General features: G+C 37.8%; 4 protein-coding genes across 5 annotated transcripts; 1 reads left to right on the plus strand and 3 right to left on the minus strand.

The window, feature by feature from the left end:
• The first annotated feature begins 582 nt into the window (after nt 1–582).
• On the plus strand, nt 583–7,567 carry LOC127249488 (uncharacterized). The gene is made up of 14 exons (XM_051272275.1): nt 583–1,542; nt 1,988–2,149; nt 2,406–2,471; nt 2,628–2,771; nt 2,875–2,988; nt 3,124–3,225; nt 3,324–3,509; nt 3,869–3,958; nt 4,025–4,159; nt 4,843–4,965; nt 5,089–5,174; nt 5,248–5,860; nt 5,948–6,025; nt 6,212–7,567. Exons 1-14 carry the CDS (start codon nt 1,288–1,290, stop codon nt 7,259–7,261), a joined length of 3,204 nt encoding a protein of 1,067 aa, XP_051128232.1. The 5' UTR covers nt 583–1,287; the 3' UTR covers nt 7,262–7,567.
• A 239-nt stretch (nt 7,568–7,806) lies between these two features.
• Nucleotides 7,807–9,565, minus strand: LOC127249490 (NAC domain-containing protein 73-like). Of its 2 annotated transcripts, none has more exons than XM_051272278.1 (4): nt 9,395–9,565; nt 8,967–9,232; nt 8,696–8,888; nt 7,807–8,589 (listed from the first exon to the last, which is right to left on the minus strand). In XM_051272278.1, the coding sequence occupies exons 2-4, from the start codon at nt 9,117–9,119 to the stop codon at nt 7,943–7,945; spliced, it is 993 nt and encodes a 330-aa protein (XP_051128235.1). In that variant the 5' UTR covers nt 9,120–9,232; nt 9,395–9,565; the 3' UTR covers nt 7,807–7,942. The 2 variants fall into 2 exon arrangements, with proteins under 2 accessions (XP_051128235.1, XP_051128234.1); XM_051272277.1 differs by having other exon boundaries at nt 9,325–9,565.
• A 2,281-nt stretch (nt 9,566–11,846) lies between these two features.
• On the minus strand, nt 11,847–13,346 carry LOC127249489 (serine/threonine-protein kinase-like protein ACR4). Its single transcript, XM_051272276.1, has 2 exons — nt 12,778–13,346; nt 11,847–12,710 (listed from the first exon to the last, which is right to left on the minus strand). The coding sequence occupies exons 1-2, from the start codon at nt 13,172–13,174 to the stop codon at nt 12,055–12,057; spliced, it is 1,053 nt and encodes a 350-aa protein (XP_051128233.1). The 5' UTR covers nt 13,175–13,346; the 3' UTR covers nt 11,847–12,054.
• A 2,295-nt stretch (nt 13,347–15,641) lies between these two features.
• On the minus strand, nt 15,642–19,026 carry LOC127249790 (receptor-like protein kinase HSL1). Its single transcript, XM_051272787.1, has 2 exons — nt 16,338–19,026; nt 15,642–16,257 (listed from the first exon to the last, which is right to left on the minus strand). The coding sequence occupies exons 1-2, from the start codon at nt 18,943–18,945 to the stop codon at nt 15,845–15,847; spliced, it is 3,021 nt and encodes a 1,006-aa protein (XP_051128744.1). The 5' UTR covers nt 18,946–19,026; the 3' UTR covers nt 15,642–15,844.
• Nucleotides 19,027–19,696: the final 670 nt, after the last annotated feature.

The following is a 19,696-nucleotide window of genomic DNA, read 5'->3' on the forward strand; positions in this document are numbered from 1 at the left end:
ATTAATTCAAATTAATATGTCATGTGTTTCGTTTATTATTTTTAAATTGAAGTATCTTTTATATTAATATTAAGATGTGTGTCTTTAATATGAATATGAATAGCAATATTTTTTATTAAATTATTGTTTTTTTTTCAACTGTGAATGTGTGTTATAGGAGTATTATTATTTTTTTAATAATTTAGTTTTAATTATAGTGTACAAATATCGAATTACCAAAATACTATGCATAACATACCCAAAAATACTAAAAATACCAAAATTTTGGTAAATTTCAATTTTGGTATAATCAATCTTTTTGTACTGAATCTATAGTATGATAGTTTAAAAATAATTTTAATTATGATATAATTTTTAAAATATTTATTTTTTTAATTTTTTTTAAATTATTAATTTTATAAAATATTATAATTTAATATTATTAATTAATTAAATATCATTCCTATTAAATGAAAATATTATATATTTTAAAAATTAATTTAATATTTTAAATAAATATATATATTTAATTTAATATTTTCGATTATAAATAAATGCCATGATTTGAGGATATTGATTCATCTCCAATCCCAATCCTAAAGCACAGCAGCAGCCATGGCAACTATCATAAATTCTCTTCCTCTTCCTCTGATTCCATATTTCCATTCCAATGATGAAGAACTACAACTTCATTATCTTCATCACAATCCTCTGAAATCGATCTCCTCAAAATCCATCCATCACCCAATTACTCTTTGTTCTAATCCTTCCTGTTTTTTCGATTCAATGATTAATTCTTGATACCTGTGCTGTGTGTATATATATATATATATATATGCATATGTGTATATTGATGTCTCGTCATTTTTTAGTAATTAGACAATGCACATTTTGGCGTTAAACTGCAAATTTATTTGAAGACATTTTTTTCAAAAAAAAAATTCTGTTGCCTTCTTGTGATTCTTGAGTTTTTTTTGTTGTTCATCTGGGTTTCGTCTTTAAGAACTTGAACTTCATAATTATTTTGAAAATTGACCGTTCGTTCCTTGTTGGATTGGATTGGATTTGCTTCGGAACCAAGCTGTCACTTTTGTTAATTTCCCAAAGTACCCTCCGCCTCGGCACTATTGTAATTTTGTATTCTGTGTTTGTGCTTTCTGCTCTGTCCAAACTTCGAACCCTCTTCTTCCCTTTTCCAAAATCAAAATTCAAAAAGCGACCACGCTCTCTCTCTCTCTCTCTCCCAATCTGGGTTGTGGTGTTTTGTTGCGCGGAGAAGTGAGGCTGGAAGGTTGAATCTTGGTGAATATGATGCGGCTCTTCGGCAAAGGCTCTGCTGGCGAGTCTCGGCACACGGCATCTCCTCCGACTCCGCTTCCGGCTGTTCCGTCCAACATGTCGGCTGGGCCGGCAAGGCCGATTCGGCTGGTGTACACTGATGCGGAGGGGAAGTTCCACATGGATCCGGAGGCGGTGGCGGTGCTTCAGTTGGTGAAGGAGCCCGTCGGCGTCGTTTCGGTGTGCGGTCGTGCGCGTCAAGGCAAGAGCTTTATATTGAATCAGGTAGATTGGAGGAATCGAATTTTTTCTCTGAGATGTCTGTACCTGTATATGCGCATAGGGTTTCGGAAAATTTAGGGAATTGACTCAGCAATTATGTCTTAGTGATGGGTTGACTTCATTGATATCTATTGTGTAGTCGATCAAAAATTCGGGCCTTAGGGTTTTGGTTTCGTTAATTTTTTTTTTTTTTTAATTGAAATTAGGGTTTCAGACTTAATGTTGATGGTTGATTAGGTATTTTATTGCCTTCTTTCTGTTCAAGACCTGTGGGCTGTTTCAAGGAACTGTTTATTGTAAAATTTTAAAGAACATGATGTAGAATTAGAAAATTTGATGAATACAAAGAGCCTTCTCTTGCAATATAACTATTCATTTAGTTTAAGGAGAATTTACCAGAGATTTTTTATTATGACATTGTCGAGCATTTCCTTTGATGTGTATGCAGCTTCTGGGGCAAAGCAGTGGATTTAAGGTGGCATCTACGCATCGTCCTTGCACTAAGGGACTTTGGTTGTGGAGTACTCCTCTGCGAAGAACTGCACTTGATGGAACTGAGTACAGCCTTTTACTCTTGGACTCAGAAGGCATCGATGCCTATGACCAGACGGTCTGCTTTTTCTTGCACTTAGTTTAACAACCGTCTCTTGTTTGTAACTATCGATCCCTTGTTAATGTTACCACCACTTCATCTTCTATGCTTCATCTTTCTTCCATTGAACTAGACATTTTTTTACTGTTAACTGTTCTTTGTTATTGTAATCACCATTTTAAGTTTATTTCCAACCAAGTTTGATAGTATCTTTTAGTAGCCTTTTGTTTAAAATTTTATCATTTTCCTTATTACTTATTGAAACATTTTACAGGGAACATATAGCATACAGATATTCTCATTGGCTGTACTCTTATCGAGCATGTTCATTTACAACCAGGTAAAAAGGCACACCCATTATTTATTGCCTAATATTACCTGTTGGTGTTACATTCATCACTTTCTCTACCATGTTCATTTTCGTTATTGTAATGAAATTGTCCAAGTACTCTATGGTCACTACAAAATAAATGAGTTAACGGATTCTTTGGTTTAGATGGGTGGCATTGACGAGGCTGCCCTTGATCGCCTTTCACTCGTGACTGAGATGACCAAGCACATTCGTGTCAGAGCTTCTGGGGGTAAAAGTACAGCTTCAGAGCTTGGGCAGTTTTCCCCAATATTTGTTTGGCTTCTGAGGGTAATTTGATATAAGACATATCGCTTGTACATGGAAACAAAAGTTTAACAGCTTGTATGCATTTCTGTTATCAACCATAATCATAACACACACTTAATTGCAGGATTTTTATTTACAATTAGCTGAGGACAATGGAAACATTACGCCACGTGAATACCTAGAGCTTGCATTAAGACCAGTTGAGGGAGGAAAAAGGGATGTGTCTGCCAAGAATGAGGTTACTGTTGCCTGATCTTTATCATCACATAATTATACTTTATATATATGTGGTGCTCTAAACTGTATGTGATGTTTCTTCAATGTATTTAAAAAAAAATTAATTAATTAATTGCTGATTGAAAATTCTTATTAGATTCGGGAGTCCATTCGTGCACTATTTCCTGATAGAGAATGCTTCACTCTTGTACGGCCTCTAAGCAATGAGAATGATCTCCAGCGACTCGATCAGATTCCGGTCAGTAGATGTTTGTTTATTTATGTTTACTATGTCATACCACCATATTGGCATGTCCTCAGTAGTAGTTATGGTATGAATATCTATCTCTCTTGCAGCTGGACAAATTACGGCCAGAATTTAGAGCTGGTTTAGATTCGTTGACAAGGTTTGTTTTTGAGAGGACGAGGCCAAAACAAATGGGACCAACAGTGATGACTGGACCCATTTTTGCTCGAATAACTCAGTCTTTTCTTGATGCTCTCAATAGCGGTGCAGTACCCACAATAACTTCTTCATGGCAGGTCAGTTACTTTGTCCTTTGTGGCCATTTCAGGCTTTTTTATTTCATTTTAAATGCATCTAATCTACTAATGCTTGGTGTTAGTTATTAGGACACAAGAAACTATGGTAGATTCTGAAGTATTATTGATAATTGATACTATTTTACTTGATTAACTGCAATGATAATAGTATAGCTATATAGAACGTTATCTCTACCTACTGATCTATAAACTATTCTCGTTTAAACCCCAGCTTGTTTTGTTACTTATGAGTTATGAAAACTCTCAAATATTACAGTCTATTGTTGCCTCCTCCTGATGAATATATGCCTTAATTATTGAATTAGATGTGATAACTGTTCTTTGTGGTTGATCTTAAGAGTGTTGAGGAAGCTGAGTGCAAGAGAGCATTTGAGTTGGGATCTGAAGAATACATGTCTTCTTTTGACCGTTCCAAGCCTCCAGAGGAAGTAAGTTCTGTTCTTGTTTGCAGATTTGTATGTTTTGAATTGTTTGCTAATGATGGGATCGTGTAGGCTGCACTTCGCGAGGCACACGAAGATGCATCTAGGAAGGCAATGGCTAAATTTAATGATACTGCTGTGGGAGCTGGTTCGACTAGGCAAACTTATGAGAAGCGTCTTCAAAGTTTAATGAAAAAAGCATTTGAGGTAAAAAAAAAGAAAAAGAAAAATTCCATTCTATTCTAATATATGAGTATTTATTTCTTGGAATTGAATGCCTTGCCTTAATCTTTGGAGAAAAAACTTCACTTTCTTTCATTAGTTTATAGTGTTGTCAATGTGAATTTTTTTGTGACTAGTGCTCAACTAGTATCTGTTATCATTTAACTAGCATGATTATGTGTGAGCAGTTATGAATCCTGCAAGGTGTTCTGTTATGAGTCGGGTCTTTTCCAAAATTTTACACCACCTATAATACATCTCTCTAACATATGATATTCTTAAAGAACACATTGCATTCGACATTCAGTTGTGTTTACTAAAAAAATGTTGTAACACTCACACAAGCACATAGGATATATATGCACAATGAACAAGCAATTGTTCTACATTCTCTATCCATTGTAAGATTATAGGAACAAATTGAAGAAAGCATCTAGGTATACATATTTGTATAATGCCCTCGTTGAACCCAATACATGTTTATGACTAATGGGCAATTTTGGTTTCTGCAATTTCAAAATAAAGCCACTTATTGAACTGAAATGTGGGCTATATTCAGAATTTTCATACATGTATTCAAGAAAGGCTATCATTCTTTCAGCTTTAACTATATTCCTCCTATTGTTACTGCTCCAGAGTTATATAACACTATTGGATATAAAATGCAGGACATTAAAAAGGATGCTTTCATGGAAGCAAACCTCCAATGTACGAGTACCATAGAGAGCATGGACAAAGAGCTGAGAAAAGCTTGTCATGCTCCTGATGCAAAAATCGATAGTGTTTTAAAGGTGGGTATTAATTGTTGTAAAGTGATCACTTTTGATGATTTAGTTGTTAGGCGATCATTATAGTTTTGGGGGATTGATTATGAGCATTCTTGGAAAGGTGATATATTGCTATTGTTCTTACAGGTTCTAGATGGGCTTTTGTCCAAGTATGAAGCTACATGTAAGGGACCAGATAAGTTGCGAAAAGAAGTTACATTTCTACAACAAAGGTTTGTGTTTAAGATCTAATTCTGTAATATATAGTTTGCACCAATAGTGTATCTAATGCTACTGAATTTCCAGTTTGGAAGGTCCCCTTTCTGACTTAATCAAAAGACAAATAGACCAGATCATGACAGAGAAAAGTTCACTGACTCTGAAATATCGATCAATTGAAGACAAGATGGGTCTACTTAACAAACAACTGGAAGCAAGTGAGAAGTTCAAGTCCGAGTACTTGAAGCGCTATGAAGATGCTATCAATGACAAGAAGAAACTTTCTGAAGATTATATGAGCCGTATAACGAACTTGCAGAAAAAATGCACTTCTCTGGAAGATCAATCCTCGAATTTATCAAAAATGCTTGATGCAGCGAAGCAGGAATCCCTGGATTGGAAAAGGAAATACGAGTTACTCCTATCGAAGCAGAAGGCTGAGGAAGAGCAATCCAATGCAGAGGTTACAATGCTTCGATCCAAATGTTCAGCTTCCGAAGCAAGATTGGCTGCATCTCAGGAGAAGGCTCAATCTGCTCAGGATGAGGCGGAGGAGTGGAAACGAAAATATGATATTGCTGTCAGAGAAGCTAAAAATGCTCTGGAGAAGGCTGCAGCTATTCAAGAACGCACAAGTTATCAAACACAGTCTCGGGAAGCTGCCCTAAGAGCAGAATTCTCAAGTACTTTGGCAGAAAAGGTATGTGTGTAATAATTGCATTGTCATGGATTTTACGCAGATTCTTGAAGATTCATTAAAGGTGATTTTGTCTGTATGAATCTGCAGGAGGATGAACTTAAAGAGAAGGCCTCGAAGATTGAACAAGCGGAGCAGCGATTGACTACTTTGAGTTTAGAACTGAAGGTTAGATCAATTACTTGCTACTTCATCTACAATTTCGCTCTCCAAACATTGAATTGTGTACTTATGTTCCCTCTTATTTGTCTCCAATTGTGGTTCCCTCAGAAAAATTTTCTAGAATATTATTGAAGTGAAATGTGAGTTTCTGTTCTATTAAATTCTAAACTGGATTTGCTTGCATCCCCACAGGCAGCTGAATCAAAGCTTAAGAACTACGATGTGGAGATGTCAACGTTAAAGATTGAAATCAAAGAGTTACTTGAGAAGTTGGAAAGTGCAAATGCTACTGCTCGTTCAGCTGAAAGCAAAGCTAGGATACTCGAACAGGAAAAGGTTTATCTAGATCAGAAGTACCGATCTCAGGTTAACCAACTTGAAGAAGTGCAGGAAAGGTGCAAAGTAGCTGAAAAAGAGGCTAAACGAGCCACAGAGGTGGCGGATGAAGCCAGAGCTGAAGCTGCTTCTTCCCAGAGAGAAAAAAGTGAATTTCAACGCTTGGCAGTGGAACGACTAGCCCAGATTGAGAGAGCCGAGAGGCTTTCTGAAGCTTTGGAGAGGGAAAAAGTCGATTTAGCCAATGAAGTAGAGAGGCACAGGGCAGCCGAAAGAGATGCCTTGTTTAAAGTGGAGATGTTGGAAGAGAGAGTTAGGGAAAGGGAAAAAGAAATCGATTCACTCTTGCAGTCAAACAGCAGCCAGAGAAGGAATTCTGTTCAAGTCCTCGAAAGTTTACTGGATAGTGAACGAGCTGCACGAGCTGAAGCGAGCAACAGAGCAGAGGCCCTCTCTGTTCAGCTGCAAGCGACGCAAGGAAAGCTTGACGAACTATCTCATGAAGTGACTGCTCTGAGGTATGGCGAAAAGACTACACTGGACAGTAAACTAAGGTCTGCTTCCAACGCCAAGCGCGGCAGGACAGAGGATTTTGATATGGGGGTAGATTCAGTACACGATACAGACTTAAACGAGAGGGCTGTGAGAGGGAACAAAAGATCGAGGAGCGCCGCGAGCCCTATGAAGTTCACCAGCACTCCTGAAGACGGCGGCTCTGTTTTTAGAGGCGAAGACGAGCCAAGCAATAGCCAGCAAACCAACAATGAGGACTACATGAAGTTTACGGTACAGAAACTGAAGCAAGAGCTCACCAAGCACAATTTTGGCGCCGAATTGCTGCAATTGAAGAACCCTAACAAAAAGGACATTCTTGCACTGTATGAGAGATGTGTTCTGAAGAAGTGATACCATATGATAGTTTAGAAGATGAAGAACTTTCTTTGTGCGGCGGCAAATTCTACGACGAATTTATAGACAGCCAAGTGACAAATTCCACTAGCTCTCTGTCTCGTTGTTTGATGCTCATAGCCTTTTCTATCATCAAACAAAATCCCTGATTGAAAAACTGATATTAACTCTTGTTTGCTGTGAGGTTCTTGAGGCAGGTAAGCTATGTGAACATTGGACCATCTATGTTGTCTGTTTTGAAAATTTTACTGTGGTAGAAGTTGGGAGTTTGTTTGATTGTTGATGTATTGTGTATTTGTTTCAGTGGTGTTTTATGACTTATTTTGTAAACAAACTTGTGGTTGCATTTTTTCTTATTTACTACTGCTGTTTTGAACAATTCAAAATAAATGAAAGATCAAGAAAATGAAAATAGAGTCCAGATTATATTTGAATTATAATCCTACAGCACTAAAAATCTCAGATACTATACAACGTACCGAATGATCAAGAAAATTAATTATACATATATTATCATATCATAAAGCCTGAATCTTGTAGACCAATTAAATACCTTTTTTTTTTTTTATTTTATATTTCTAAGCCCTTTTCCTGTTGATATTTCCTGGCAAATCTTAGGGCATTTTCACCAACAAGAAGCATCAATAACCCGACATTAATTGATCCCTTGTAATAACCTCACTTGCCTTTGCTTCCACCTGAAGGCAAATGAATAAAAGATGATCCATCGCCATGGACAACGAAATTGTTTGCTGCTGCTGCTGTAGGTATCATCATCTGAGGTAAGCTGTCTGTGTTCATGCTCATACTCATGGTCATATTCTGATTCCCGACATTGTAAGAAGAGACAAAGCTGGGGGGATTGTAGTAATCACAAAAGCTTGCACTCTTCACCAAATCGAGGCCGCGGCTGCTTTCGCTCGACTTGTCAGCAACTCCTCCCTGATCCGATGATCTTGATCTCATCATCACCATAGTCCCTGAAGAACCACACTGTCTGGGCTGTGTTTGGTAGAAAACTTTGGAGACAACCAATTCTCCATCTTTCTCCTCCTCGTTGTCGCCTAAATGGTACTGATGCATCACCCAATTAGTCTTCTCCGGCTTCCTCTGCCGCCCGTAGTTGGTGTAGAGGACGAGGATTTTCTTGTAGCCTTTGACATTACCATTCGGCGTCGAGACAGGCCGTGTCTTGCCTGTCTTGTGCCACCTCGTCTCCCCGCCCTCGGCGTCGCTGTGGACCTTCCTTCGCTTCCTTGTCCCCGTCGTGTATGCCTTTGATGGCCTGTGGAAGAAATGCCTCACTTGCCCATCCTTACTTGCTCCTGCCATTAATTATTGCCACATGTTCATATTCATCATCGAACAAACCCTTAATTGAGCATACAATAATGATGGTCATAAAAATGAATTCGATTGATAATTAAGCACCTGGAAGCTTCTCTGGATGAGTGTAGCAAATCCCATTTTCACCCTCAATTGTAGGGATGAATTCATCGATGAGGGGATGGAGTTTTCTTACATCAGAGAGCACTTTGGCCTCCAGGTGCTGCAGAATTTCTTGATCTGATGGATCGAACTTTACCCCTGATGGTAATCCTGGCAAATCTTGGACCCCTCCAGCCTGTAGTTTTATTCAAAATATAAATATACATTTACTTAATTACATACATATATATGTGTGCGTATATGTAGAAAAGACCTGATCTTGGAGCTGAATGGTGGTGCCACAGGAAGGGCAAATTACTGTCCTAATTAGCTGATCGGCTCTTGAATTAGCTTCTTTGTTATTACCAGTTGGTGCTGTAATAAGCTGGAGAGACGATGTTTGTCGATCACTACTGGACCATGTCATTGCTCTTCTTCTTCTTCTTCTTCTTGTTTTATTTTTTTAATTATTATTTTAATTGCTCTTATGCCCATCCCAATTGGGGTTTCTTCTTCTCCTGCAACTCCCACTCTTTCCACCTGATCTCAAACCACAGATCGATATTTTACCAAATTAATCAAAAACAAACAAACAAGAAAACCATATATAATTCAGACAACCGGAAATCTACCTGTAATCAATAATAAATTAAGACATATATATATATATGCTTCTAATTGATCACTTATTAACCAGACAACCTTCTTCTTCTGCTACTTTTTCTCTCAATTCTTGGCTGCAATAAGTAGTAGCAGTACACAGATTTTTCTTCGGGTTTTTCTTCAAACTGTTGGCAGGCAGATATAAAAAAACTTGCAGAGAAACCGGGAGAGGATCCAAATCTTTTTCAATATTATCAGAAAATATAAAATAAAAAAATAACAGGAATTAAATGAATAATACTACTATATATTGTTGCTGCGCAGAAAAAAAAAAACAATTAGGGTTGCTTGGACGTCAAGAATGTTTATTTGTGTTTTGTGTATTGTACACACATACATATATACCAGAATAGTCATCAATTAAATAATTATATTAAATAACAATAATAATATACATTAATTAATTAATTAATTAATGGAGAGGAATTAACAGTACTGTGGATTCAGAATTAAGGGTAGAGTGGATTTAGGGCAACACACCTGATTCCATGTATGTATTGTATCAATATTGTATTGTATTGAGACATCTCACCTCTTATTTTACCCCTAAGTCTCTATCTGGAGTGCACCTAAAGCTTCTTCATCTCCAATTCCAGATACATACATACACACAGTGTGTGTATATATATATACATATACATATAGGAATTCAAATACATGAACATACCAACTAATGTGAAAGTAACAGTACTACAAATATCTCTGAATTACGAGAATTTTGTGATGATGCTTTTCTGTGTTCTTTTTTTTTTTTTTTGAATATTTTCTTCCCTTTTTCTTTGCGTAGACTTCTCCTTTCAAGTAAGGCATATATATTTTTTACACATGTATCTGTCGTTTGGTTTTACTCTCTCTTTCACTGATTTACTGTATTATGTATTATTACACACTTATTTTATTATCTTATTTTTAACAGTAAATTAAATGAGATTTGATCATAATCAGTACGCATATTGTGAGCCACAATGCTTGGCTATACATGTATATATATATATATGATTAATGGGATAATACCACTTTTTCCTCTTTGAATTTTTACCCTTTTGCAATTATTATATTATACAAGCTAGTCTTCTTATAATTTTTTAATAAAATACTCCAATGATTTTCATATGATTTCATATATATATATATATATTAAATTACAATTTAAAATAAAACTCAGAGCCGACATACACATACTTGAAGAACAAGGATATATAATATTTATATATAGAATATTAAAATAGGAAAAAACAGTGTGTAATTAAAGAAAAATTGATTGAAATTTTTTTGGTTCATCCTACATAAAAAAAAATAATAGCAATTTATATATATAATAAATACTTGGCAGTCATTTTCTTGCAATATCTTAGCAGCTTCCCATGAAAGTCACGCAACAGAAATCTTCACAGGGAAGCTTCAAATTTAGGGTTTTTGTCTGACTTCTGGTTTTAATTTTAATTGATTTAATTTAATTTGCAGATAAGGTCAAATTTAGAAATGAAAGTCGGCTGATGCCTGGCAGTGGCAGTGGCAGTGGCAGTGGCACCCATTTCTTATCATTGCTCAATAAAACTGCATGCATTCCTCTTTCCATGGTTTTCTTGCTTTCATTACAACCTTTTTCGTCTTCACGCCAAAAGTCTGTCTTTTATATATTTTCATCTTTTAGAGTTTTTAGTTTTTATGATGAATTTTAATTTATTGTCAGGATTCTTGATTGCATTTTAGAGGCCCAAAACGTGAGTTTAGGGTTTTTAATTCTTGCATCATAATATATATATATATATATAATAAAATATTGATCACGAAAGTTTTACAATTGCATGACATCACTTTTTATTTTTATTTATTTATTTATTTAATGTTTTAGTTTCATGCAAGATTTTGGTGGCGATGATAAGCTCGTTGGTGAGTTGTGTAATGGAAACTCTTTACTAATTTTGGAAAGTCGAATTATTAAATAAAGGTTTCCAATTATTTCAGATTACATCATTGTTATGTAAGAGAAGTGAATCTGGTTTGTGTCATCGTCAATGAAGTTAGAGTCGTATAAAATATTAATTTATAAAGTTTGGAACCAAATTGTACAAAAAAAATATTTAGGGCTTCTTTTTACAGCCCATTTGGCCCAACAAAGAAGTCCATTTATTAATTTATATGATTAAAATAGCAAGTGTTAGTGTTGTATATAATATTACGATAACAGATGAATTCCATTTTTATAGAATATTGAGGGTGTGTTTGGTTTGTGTTTTAATTTTCAATTAAAAATATTATTGCCTTCATTCTGTTTAATGTACTATTTTATTATTTTTGAAAAAAAAATTAAAAATTAAACAACTTTCTAATAATAAACTAGTATTGTTTTTTAATTTATTTTTTTAAAAAAAAAATAAAAATAAAAATGAGATGAATTAGATAGGGATGGGGGAGCATATTTTTACAAAGAAATTATAGAATTATATAGTAAGAAAATGAAAAAGAAAAAGAAACTCGCCACTTCTCTTTCAAGCTTGGCTTCAAACATACTCAAATAAATCTTCACTTGAAAGTATTATTGCTTGTATTGTATTGTATGTATATACGATGATTATACACTGACACATAAGTCATAAACATATCAAGATCATGTACCCGACACGTGGCAATGCCATTCAAGAACCCTAATCAACATCATATTTATATAATTAAGATATGATGATGGGATGATGAAGCTAAGTGAGAGTGATCCCCCCAGTTTGAGTTTCTAAAGTCGACAAAATTGCAGCAACCTGCGACATGGATGGCCTGTTCTTCCTACAATTCCCGACGCAGGCCAAAGCAACTCTTGCCAATCTCCCAAGTGGGCCCACGTCACTCGGAATGGCTAAACTTGGATCCAAAACTTGCCTAAGTTCCATCCCTTTTATCAATGGCAATGCCCATCGAACAAGCTCCCCTTCCTTGCTTCTCTTGCCGCTTAACAGTTCCAACAGAACCACACCGAATCCGTACACGTCACTTTCCTTTGTCGCAGGTTGTCCTCCGCCGCCGCCGCATTGTTTGTCCATCCAATACTCTTCGTCGACGTACCCCGCCAGGCCGCGCCGCTCGTTCGCCGCCAGAAAATGGAGCCCGTAGTCGCAAACCCTGGCGCAGAACTTCACGTCGATCAGTATGTTGGAGGGCTTCACGCAGCCGTGGATGATCGGCGGCGCCGCCGTGTCGTGGAGGTACTCGAGCCCACGCGCTGCGCCGGCGGCTATCCGCAGACGGCGGCTCCAGTCGAGCAGCGCCGCCCCGTCGGGGTTCTGGTGGAGGTAGAAATCCAGGCTCAGCATCCCCCCGAATTCCATCACGATTATTCTCTCTCCCGGCGCCTCCGCAAACCCTGCCGGAAAAAAAATTTCAGATGACCGGAATATTCATTCGTGATTAATAATTTAATTTAATTGTACCGGTGATCGGAACGACGTGGGGATGATCGGCCAAAGACAGCCACTTTAGGACCGACGAGAACCCGAAGCCGGCGTGGCTCAGCACCAGGCGGGGGTGGATTCTCTTCACGGCGGCGACTTCGCCTTTCGGCATCACGGCGGCGTAGACGGTGCCGATGCGCCCTTTTCCGATGATCCGGCGGTGGTTGAACGAATCCGTGGCGGTTTCGATTTCCATCAACGCATATGCCGCCGCCGCCTGCTTCGCCGCCGGCAGGCCCTCCTCCTCGTCCCGGCCGGCGGGCGGTTCCTTCTCCTTCTTGCAGAGGAAGAACAAAATCACTGCAAAAACCGTCACGAAAATCGACAGAACCACCAGACCGGCGTCGTAGACGGCGGTGACGGCGCCGTGGGTCATTCCGATCGACGGCTCTGCAGAATTAAGTTGCTCAGAAATTGATCGATCGATCGATTTGAAAAGTAGAGTTACATCGGAAAAGGGGAAAATTCAACAACAGTTTGGGACACGATTCGATTGCACAACAACCTTAAATGGGATTGAAATTTGAACAAAAAACAGGAACTGAAAAGGATGGCAATCTGTATGTATTGAAAAATCGGGTTCTATTGGTAAGAAAAAGGTGGGAAACTAGCAATAGCTCCGTTGGGCGTACCGATTCTTGGCGACACCGGGGAGCCTAACTCCCGAGTCAATCCACACCGTCCATTAATTGTCCACAACTTAGCTAATCTGTTAGGTTAGTTTCAGCCATCCAACTTGGTTGCTTCCTCATTCCATTATTGTTACTATTTTATTTATCATTTTTTTTTATTTTTCCTAAATTTCACAACATCATTGAATTTGTTAATTTATTTTTAAATCAACTTAACAAAAAAACAACACAATTTCCCAATTTGATTTGTTAGATAGGGCATCAAATCAATCGTGACCAAATTATTGCATCCCGACATGTCCACACCCTATACACATAACATAATTAAATTTTAAAATTGTATCGTATATTTTTCTGTCACCACCTTACCCTGTGTTGTAATTTATTTCCTTTTTTGTTTCATCTCTTCAAACACGTACACATTACGGTACTATTTTTTTATTATTATTTTGAAAATTATTTATCTAACTTGTAAGAAAAATCCAGCAAAGAATATAGTGTTAGATAATGGTGACAATAATTGGATTAAAACAGTTGTAGAAACAGTCCATCTAACTTCACCTAATTCAGCTCAAAAAAGGAATTTTTAAAATTTTTTATTTTATTTTATTTTATTGTGGGTTTTTGGTGTTCTTTGTACTAATTAATTGTTGTAAGTAGTTGTGATTTCTGCAATTAATTTTTAAGCATAAATATGGGCCACTCTTATGACAATTTTGATCATTATTCATTTATTCTTTACGTTTTTTAATGTTTGGTGGGGTATTTGTCCCAAGTACTAAAAGCGTGTTTAGCACCGACGATTTATTTGTTTTGTTGAAATATAACTAGAAGGGGATAATGCAAATTGCAAAATAGCCCTTACTAGATTGGAGTTTCTGTGAGGCTCCCTATCATTAAATATAATAGCATTGTGGTCCCTCAATCTTAGGATGGCAAAAATTAACCCGATTTGATAACCCGACCCGAACCTGACCTAAAATAGTTGGGTTTGGGTTGAGATTTTCGACCCAATTAATAATTGGGTCAAACCCGTTTAACCTATTTAATTAAATAGGTCAGGTTAAGGTCTACATTTTCGACCTGAAAATAATTCGTCTAACATATTTAATTAATATTATTTTAAATTTAAATATAATTTTTAAATTTTATCAATACAATTCAATATTTATGTCCAATTTTATAAAAATAAACAATAAAAAATAAAGGATTGTGTTGTGTAGGGTTTGTTAATTCAATTCTTGTAATATCGGTTTCATGATATGAATAAATAATTTTTTACTTTAATATGTATATATTATGCATTTAAAATTTTTGTTAGTATAAATTTTAATTTTAAATTAAAATTTAAAATTTTTAGATTAAACGGGTTATACGAGTGAGATTCAAGTTGATCCGATTAATAAAAAATAGGTTGCAAATATCAACCCATTTAATTAAATAGATCAGATTCAGATCAAGAGTTTTGTAACCCGTTTAAGCTGATCCAAACCCAAACCCGATATCTGTTTGCCAGCTCTACTCAATCTAGCACCGGTGAAGCCTATATAATAATAGTTCGTAATAAGTATCTCCACCTTATAATAAAAAATTAAAATAATTAAATAGGGATTGGCCGGAACATTTCATACGGGACAACAAATTTCTTTTTTTTTTTTTCCTTATTGCGAACAAATTGAAATTAATAATAATAATAATAACAATAATTACACACGATATTAAAATGGGCCTCGTTAACAATAATATAAAGAATCAATATAATAATGATATTATACGGTTTATTTGGATTTAGTTTGAGTTCTTTATTTAAATTGATTTAAATAGTATTTTATTTTAACTTTTTATTAAAAGTAATATATATTTTAATCACTCTAATTATTAGTTTGTTTCAAATTCTAATTTTAATTTTAATTTTAACATCGCAATGCTTTATTTCGTACTATTGTTTATACAATATTTTTCAATAAAGTAAATTATTTTCAAATTTTCAAAAGAACTCCTTAATTTTTAATTTTCCACGTGGCAGCTAGTAACAAAACACTAGCACACGCTTTCTTAACTCTCTGTCACGGGTTATGAATTTGCATCTTCAGTGGGGTTCAACATTTATTTTGGGAAGGAAATGGAAGGGGAGATGAATTATGAACAAGTACTGTAACTTGAATGTCTGAAGTTGACATTATAATCCTAATGAATACTGTAGCCGACAGATAAATTTCAAAATTTCTGCATTTAAGAACCTTAAAAGAGACAAACCAACGAAGTGTGATTGATTCCATTCACTCGCCGGAATCAGCAGAAACAGAAGCTTCCACGTCCTACAAATAAATGCCCGCCTACGACAACATTAACCCATGCAATAAAATTAACCATTGTCAAAGTTTCTGCATTGCTTACAAAATCCGGCGGTTCGATCAGGCCGCGCTGCCGCCGCCGCTCCCGTGTTCCGATGGTTCTTCACCATCTTCGTAGTAATACGGCGTCAAGTTGCCATCCTTCCCGGCAGCTTTGTGGCCATTGTGATCGCCTATCTCTTGCAGCATTTTGACAACACGTCTCATCGAAGGCCGGTTGATAGGCAACGGGCTCGTGCAGAGGAGGCCGAGGTTGAGGACTCGGCAAATTTCATTCTTGAAGGACAAATCGAGCTTCGGGTCGATTGCATGGTCGACGCCTTTTTGATCCAATGTTGTCCGAACCCATCTCACCAAGTCCTTCTCGCCAAACTCAGGATCTACCGGAAGCTTCCCGGTGACGAGCTCAAGAAGTACGATGCCAAAGCTGTATATGTCGCTCTTCTCGTTCACCCTCATCGTGTAAGCATATTCTGCGACAAAAATTAGAAATTTATTAGAAAATGGCGGCATTTAAGACAATGATCGAATGTGCGAACGAAATGAAACGAACCGGGTGCGATGTAACCGCATGAGCCTGCAATGACGGACATCGACTTGTCGCCGCTGTTGGCGTTTTTTCCGACAACCTTGGCTACGCCGAAATCTGCAACGCGGGCACTGTACTCTGCGTCGAGCAATATATTATTTGTCTTGACGTCTCGGTGAACGATCGGAGGCGCGCAGTCATGGTGCAAGTAGGAAAGCCCCTCGGCTGCATCCATGGCTACCTTAAACCTTATAGGCCAATCCAACAGGCCACTTTTTGTGCTGTGAAGAAGATCGCCGAGGCTGCCGTTAGGCATGTACTCGTAAACCAAAAGCTTGCAATCTTTCGCCGTGCAACAGCACCACAGCTTGACGATATTCTTGTGCCGGATCTTGCCCAAGGTTTCGACCTCTGCCTCAAAACCGTCAGTTTGGAGAGTGCCCTTTTCGACATCGTCGTCTGCAAGCTTCGGACGCCCCCAAAGCCTTTTCACGGCGACTGTCTCGCCGCTGCTCAAAACCACTTTGTAAACTTTACCGGACGAACCACTGCCGATGATGTTGTCCTCGTCTAATGCATCGAAGATTTCATTCTCACTGAAGCCCAGTTTGTGAAACGACATCAATGTCCATTTCGATTTCTCAATCGATCTATCCGCCTTCTTGAATTGCCGGTACTTGCGGTAGAAACATGTGACGCCAACAACAAACACCAATCCAGCAAATAGAAACAGAGATCTCAACAACCATACATAGCTCTGGTTTTTGAACCCATATCTTGAATTGCACAAGCCATCAATGGCGCCACACAACCCTGGATTCCCCAGAAAGCTTTCTCTATACATTTTCTTGGCATACAATGGAGGAATGTCGCCGGAAAGATGGTTATTTGACAAATTGAGTTGATTGAGCTTCAAATTCTGTAAACCAATTGGAATCTTACCAGAAAAGTGATTACCTGACAGATCGAGATAATTCAGGACAGGCAAATCCCCAATTCCATCTGGAATCTCCCCTGAGAATTCATTGTTTGCTAAATTAAGCTCATTTAGCTTCTTCCAGGCATGAATCCCGCTCGGGATTTTACCAGAAAGCTCGTTGTTATGAAGATCAAGCTTCACTAGCTGCTCAAGGTTCTGAACACTTCCCGGCAAGGACCCCATTAACTTATTATCGCTCGCGGAAATCTCCAGCAATGTAGCCACGAATCCAATCTCCTCAGGTAAATCGCCGGAGAAATTGTTACCGGACAAAATCAAACGAGATAAGTTGGATGCGCCGGCTATATTTTTAGCTATTCCACCGGATAACAGATTGCCGGAGAGTTCAAGCAACGAAACGTGAGGCAGCCCCCAAAACCCCGCCGGCACCTCGCCGGATAACGCGTTGTGCCCTAATCTCACGCGCACCAAGCTCCTACATACCGCCATGGTCGCCGGAATTGAGCCGGAAAATGAATTTTCAATCAATAGAAGCTCTTCAAGCGCACCATTCAAACACAGAGTCTCAGGTATTAGGCCCGAAAAATTATTCGTCGAAACATCAATCCACCGCAGCGGCGAGGCTTTTCCGAGATTCTGAGGTAATCTTCCAGATAACTTGTTCTGAAAGAGCCTCAGCTCGTACAAATTCGGAGAGTTCGCAATGCCATCAGGCAACTCACCCCGCAGGTTATTTTGGTAGAGATTTAGCGACTCCAGCGGCAAATCGCACAGTTCGGCGGGGATCGTCCCCGTCAAGTGGTTCATGGACGCGTCTAGCCGCCTCAGCGCTGTCATGTTCGACCAGCCATGGCTGGGCAGCTCGCCGATAAACGAGTTGTTGTAGAGCTCAATCTGAACGGCGTTCGTCAATTTAGTAAGCGAACTCGGTATCCAACCAGTTAACCAGTTGTACGCCAAGTCCAAATCGGTGAGTCGATCGAGACGACCGAGCGAATCAGGTATCTCGCCCACCAAATTCGTCTCAGTCAGCCACAGCACCTCGAGATTGGTGAGATTCCCCAGCTCCGGCGGAATCCTCCCCGGAGAAAACGGATTGTAGGACAGATTCAGCTGCCTTAGGGTTGAAACGTTTCCTAGAAACGCCGGAATTGTTCCCTCCAACAAATTTTCCACTAAAGAGAGTACCTCAAGCTTCGAGAAGGCTCCGAAACTGTCTGGAATGATTCCGGAGAAGTTGTTTCCAGTTAAATCAAGGTACTTCAGGTTGGGAAGATCCGCAAGCCTTTTCGGAAGCGCACCGGTGATGTAATTCTGCGCCAAATCAAGGTGCTCCAGCGACTTGCACAAGCCGAGGTCGTCTTCCAATAAGCTGGAATTGATAAAATTATCGTAGAACGAGATGAAGGACAAGTGTTCGAGGCGGCAGAGAACGGCGGGAAAGGGGCCGGAGAGGCTCGAGCTGGACAGGTCTAGCGAGAGAACACTTCCGGCGGCGGAGTCGCATACGACGCCGTTCCAATTGCACGGCGTGGCGTCGCTAGGGTTCCAGTCGGCGAGGACGGCATTTGGATCGTCTAGACCAAGCTTGGCTTGAAGAAGGAACGCGCCTTCTTGGTTTATACATAAAATCAATGAAGGATTAAGAATAACAGTAATGAGCAGTACAATGCGGCGGCGGCGGCAAACCATTTTTCCGGCGGCAGGGGAAAGCAGAGTGGGCGGCCGCGGCGGCGGCGGTTTTAGAGTGACGGAGAGGGCATGTTTTCGACGTTTGAGGGAATTCAAAATTGAGTTGCTCTTCTGTTTATGATATATATAGAGAAAAGTTCTTTTTCGGAAATTATTCTTTTAATAAAAATATATTTTTACATTCCATAATTTTTATTTGTCAATTTTATCTTTTCACTTACAAATATTTATTTTAAATTATAATAAAAATAATCATATATTAAAAGAAAAAAAAAATTAATTCATATAAATAAATATGTGATACAATAAAAAGAAAAACTACAAAACCTACCATTAGTATATTCAATTAATTTGCAGTCAAATGCATGAATTGAATATGAATTAACTACTCAGTGCACACATAAATGAAATGGAATACAAAATTAATTAAAATTAAGATTGATATCTCATCATCATTCCAAATAAGCATAACTGTCAAATGTACTGCTACTGCATTTATTAATTAAATGAATTTTAAAATTTAATATTCTTGTATGTAATAGTATTTTATAAAAATATATATATATATTATAGGCTATTTATTTGAGCACTTCATTTACCACCCAATTATGTTACAAACATTTAATGTCCATAGTAATTAATTTATCAAACCAATTTCGAATGGGTTGATGAGAATTAAACTCATGGGGTTGTTCTTGAAATGACTGCCCTCATTTAATTAAATTAAATTAAATTAAATTAAATTTGACTG

The sequence above is a fragment of the Andrographis paniculata genome, unplaced genomic scaffold (assembly GCF_009805555.1).
Source record: "Andrographis paniculata isolate CXL003 unplaced genomic scaffold, ASM980555v1 Contig36END, whole genome shotgun sequence".
Taxonomy (NCBI): Eukaryota; Viridiplantae; Streptophyta; class Magnoliopsida; order Lamiales; family Acanthaceae; genus Andrographis; species Andrographis paniculata.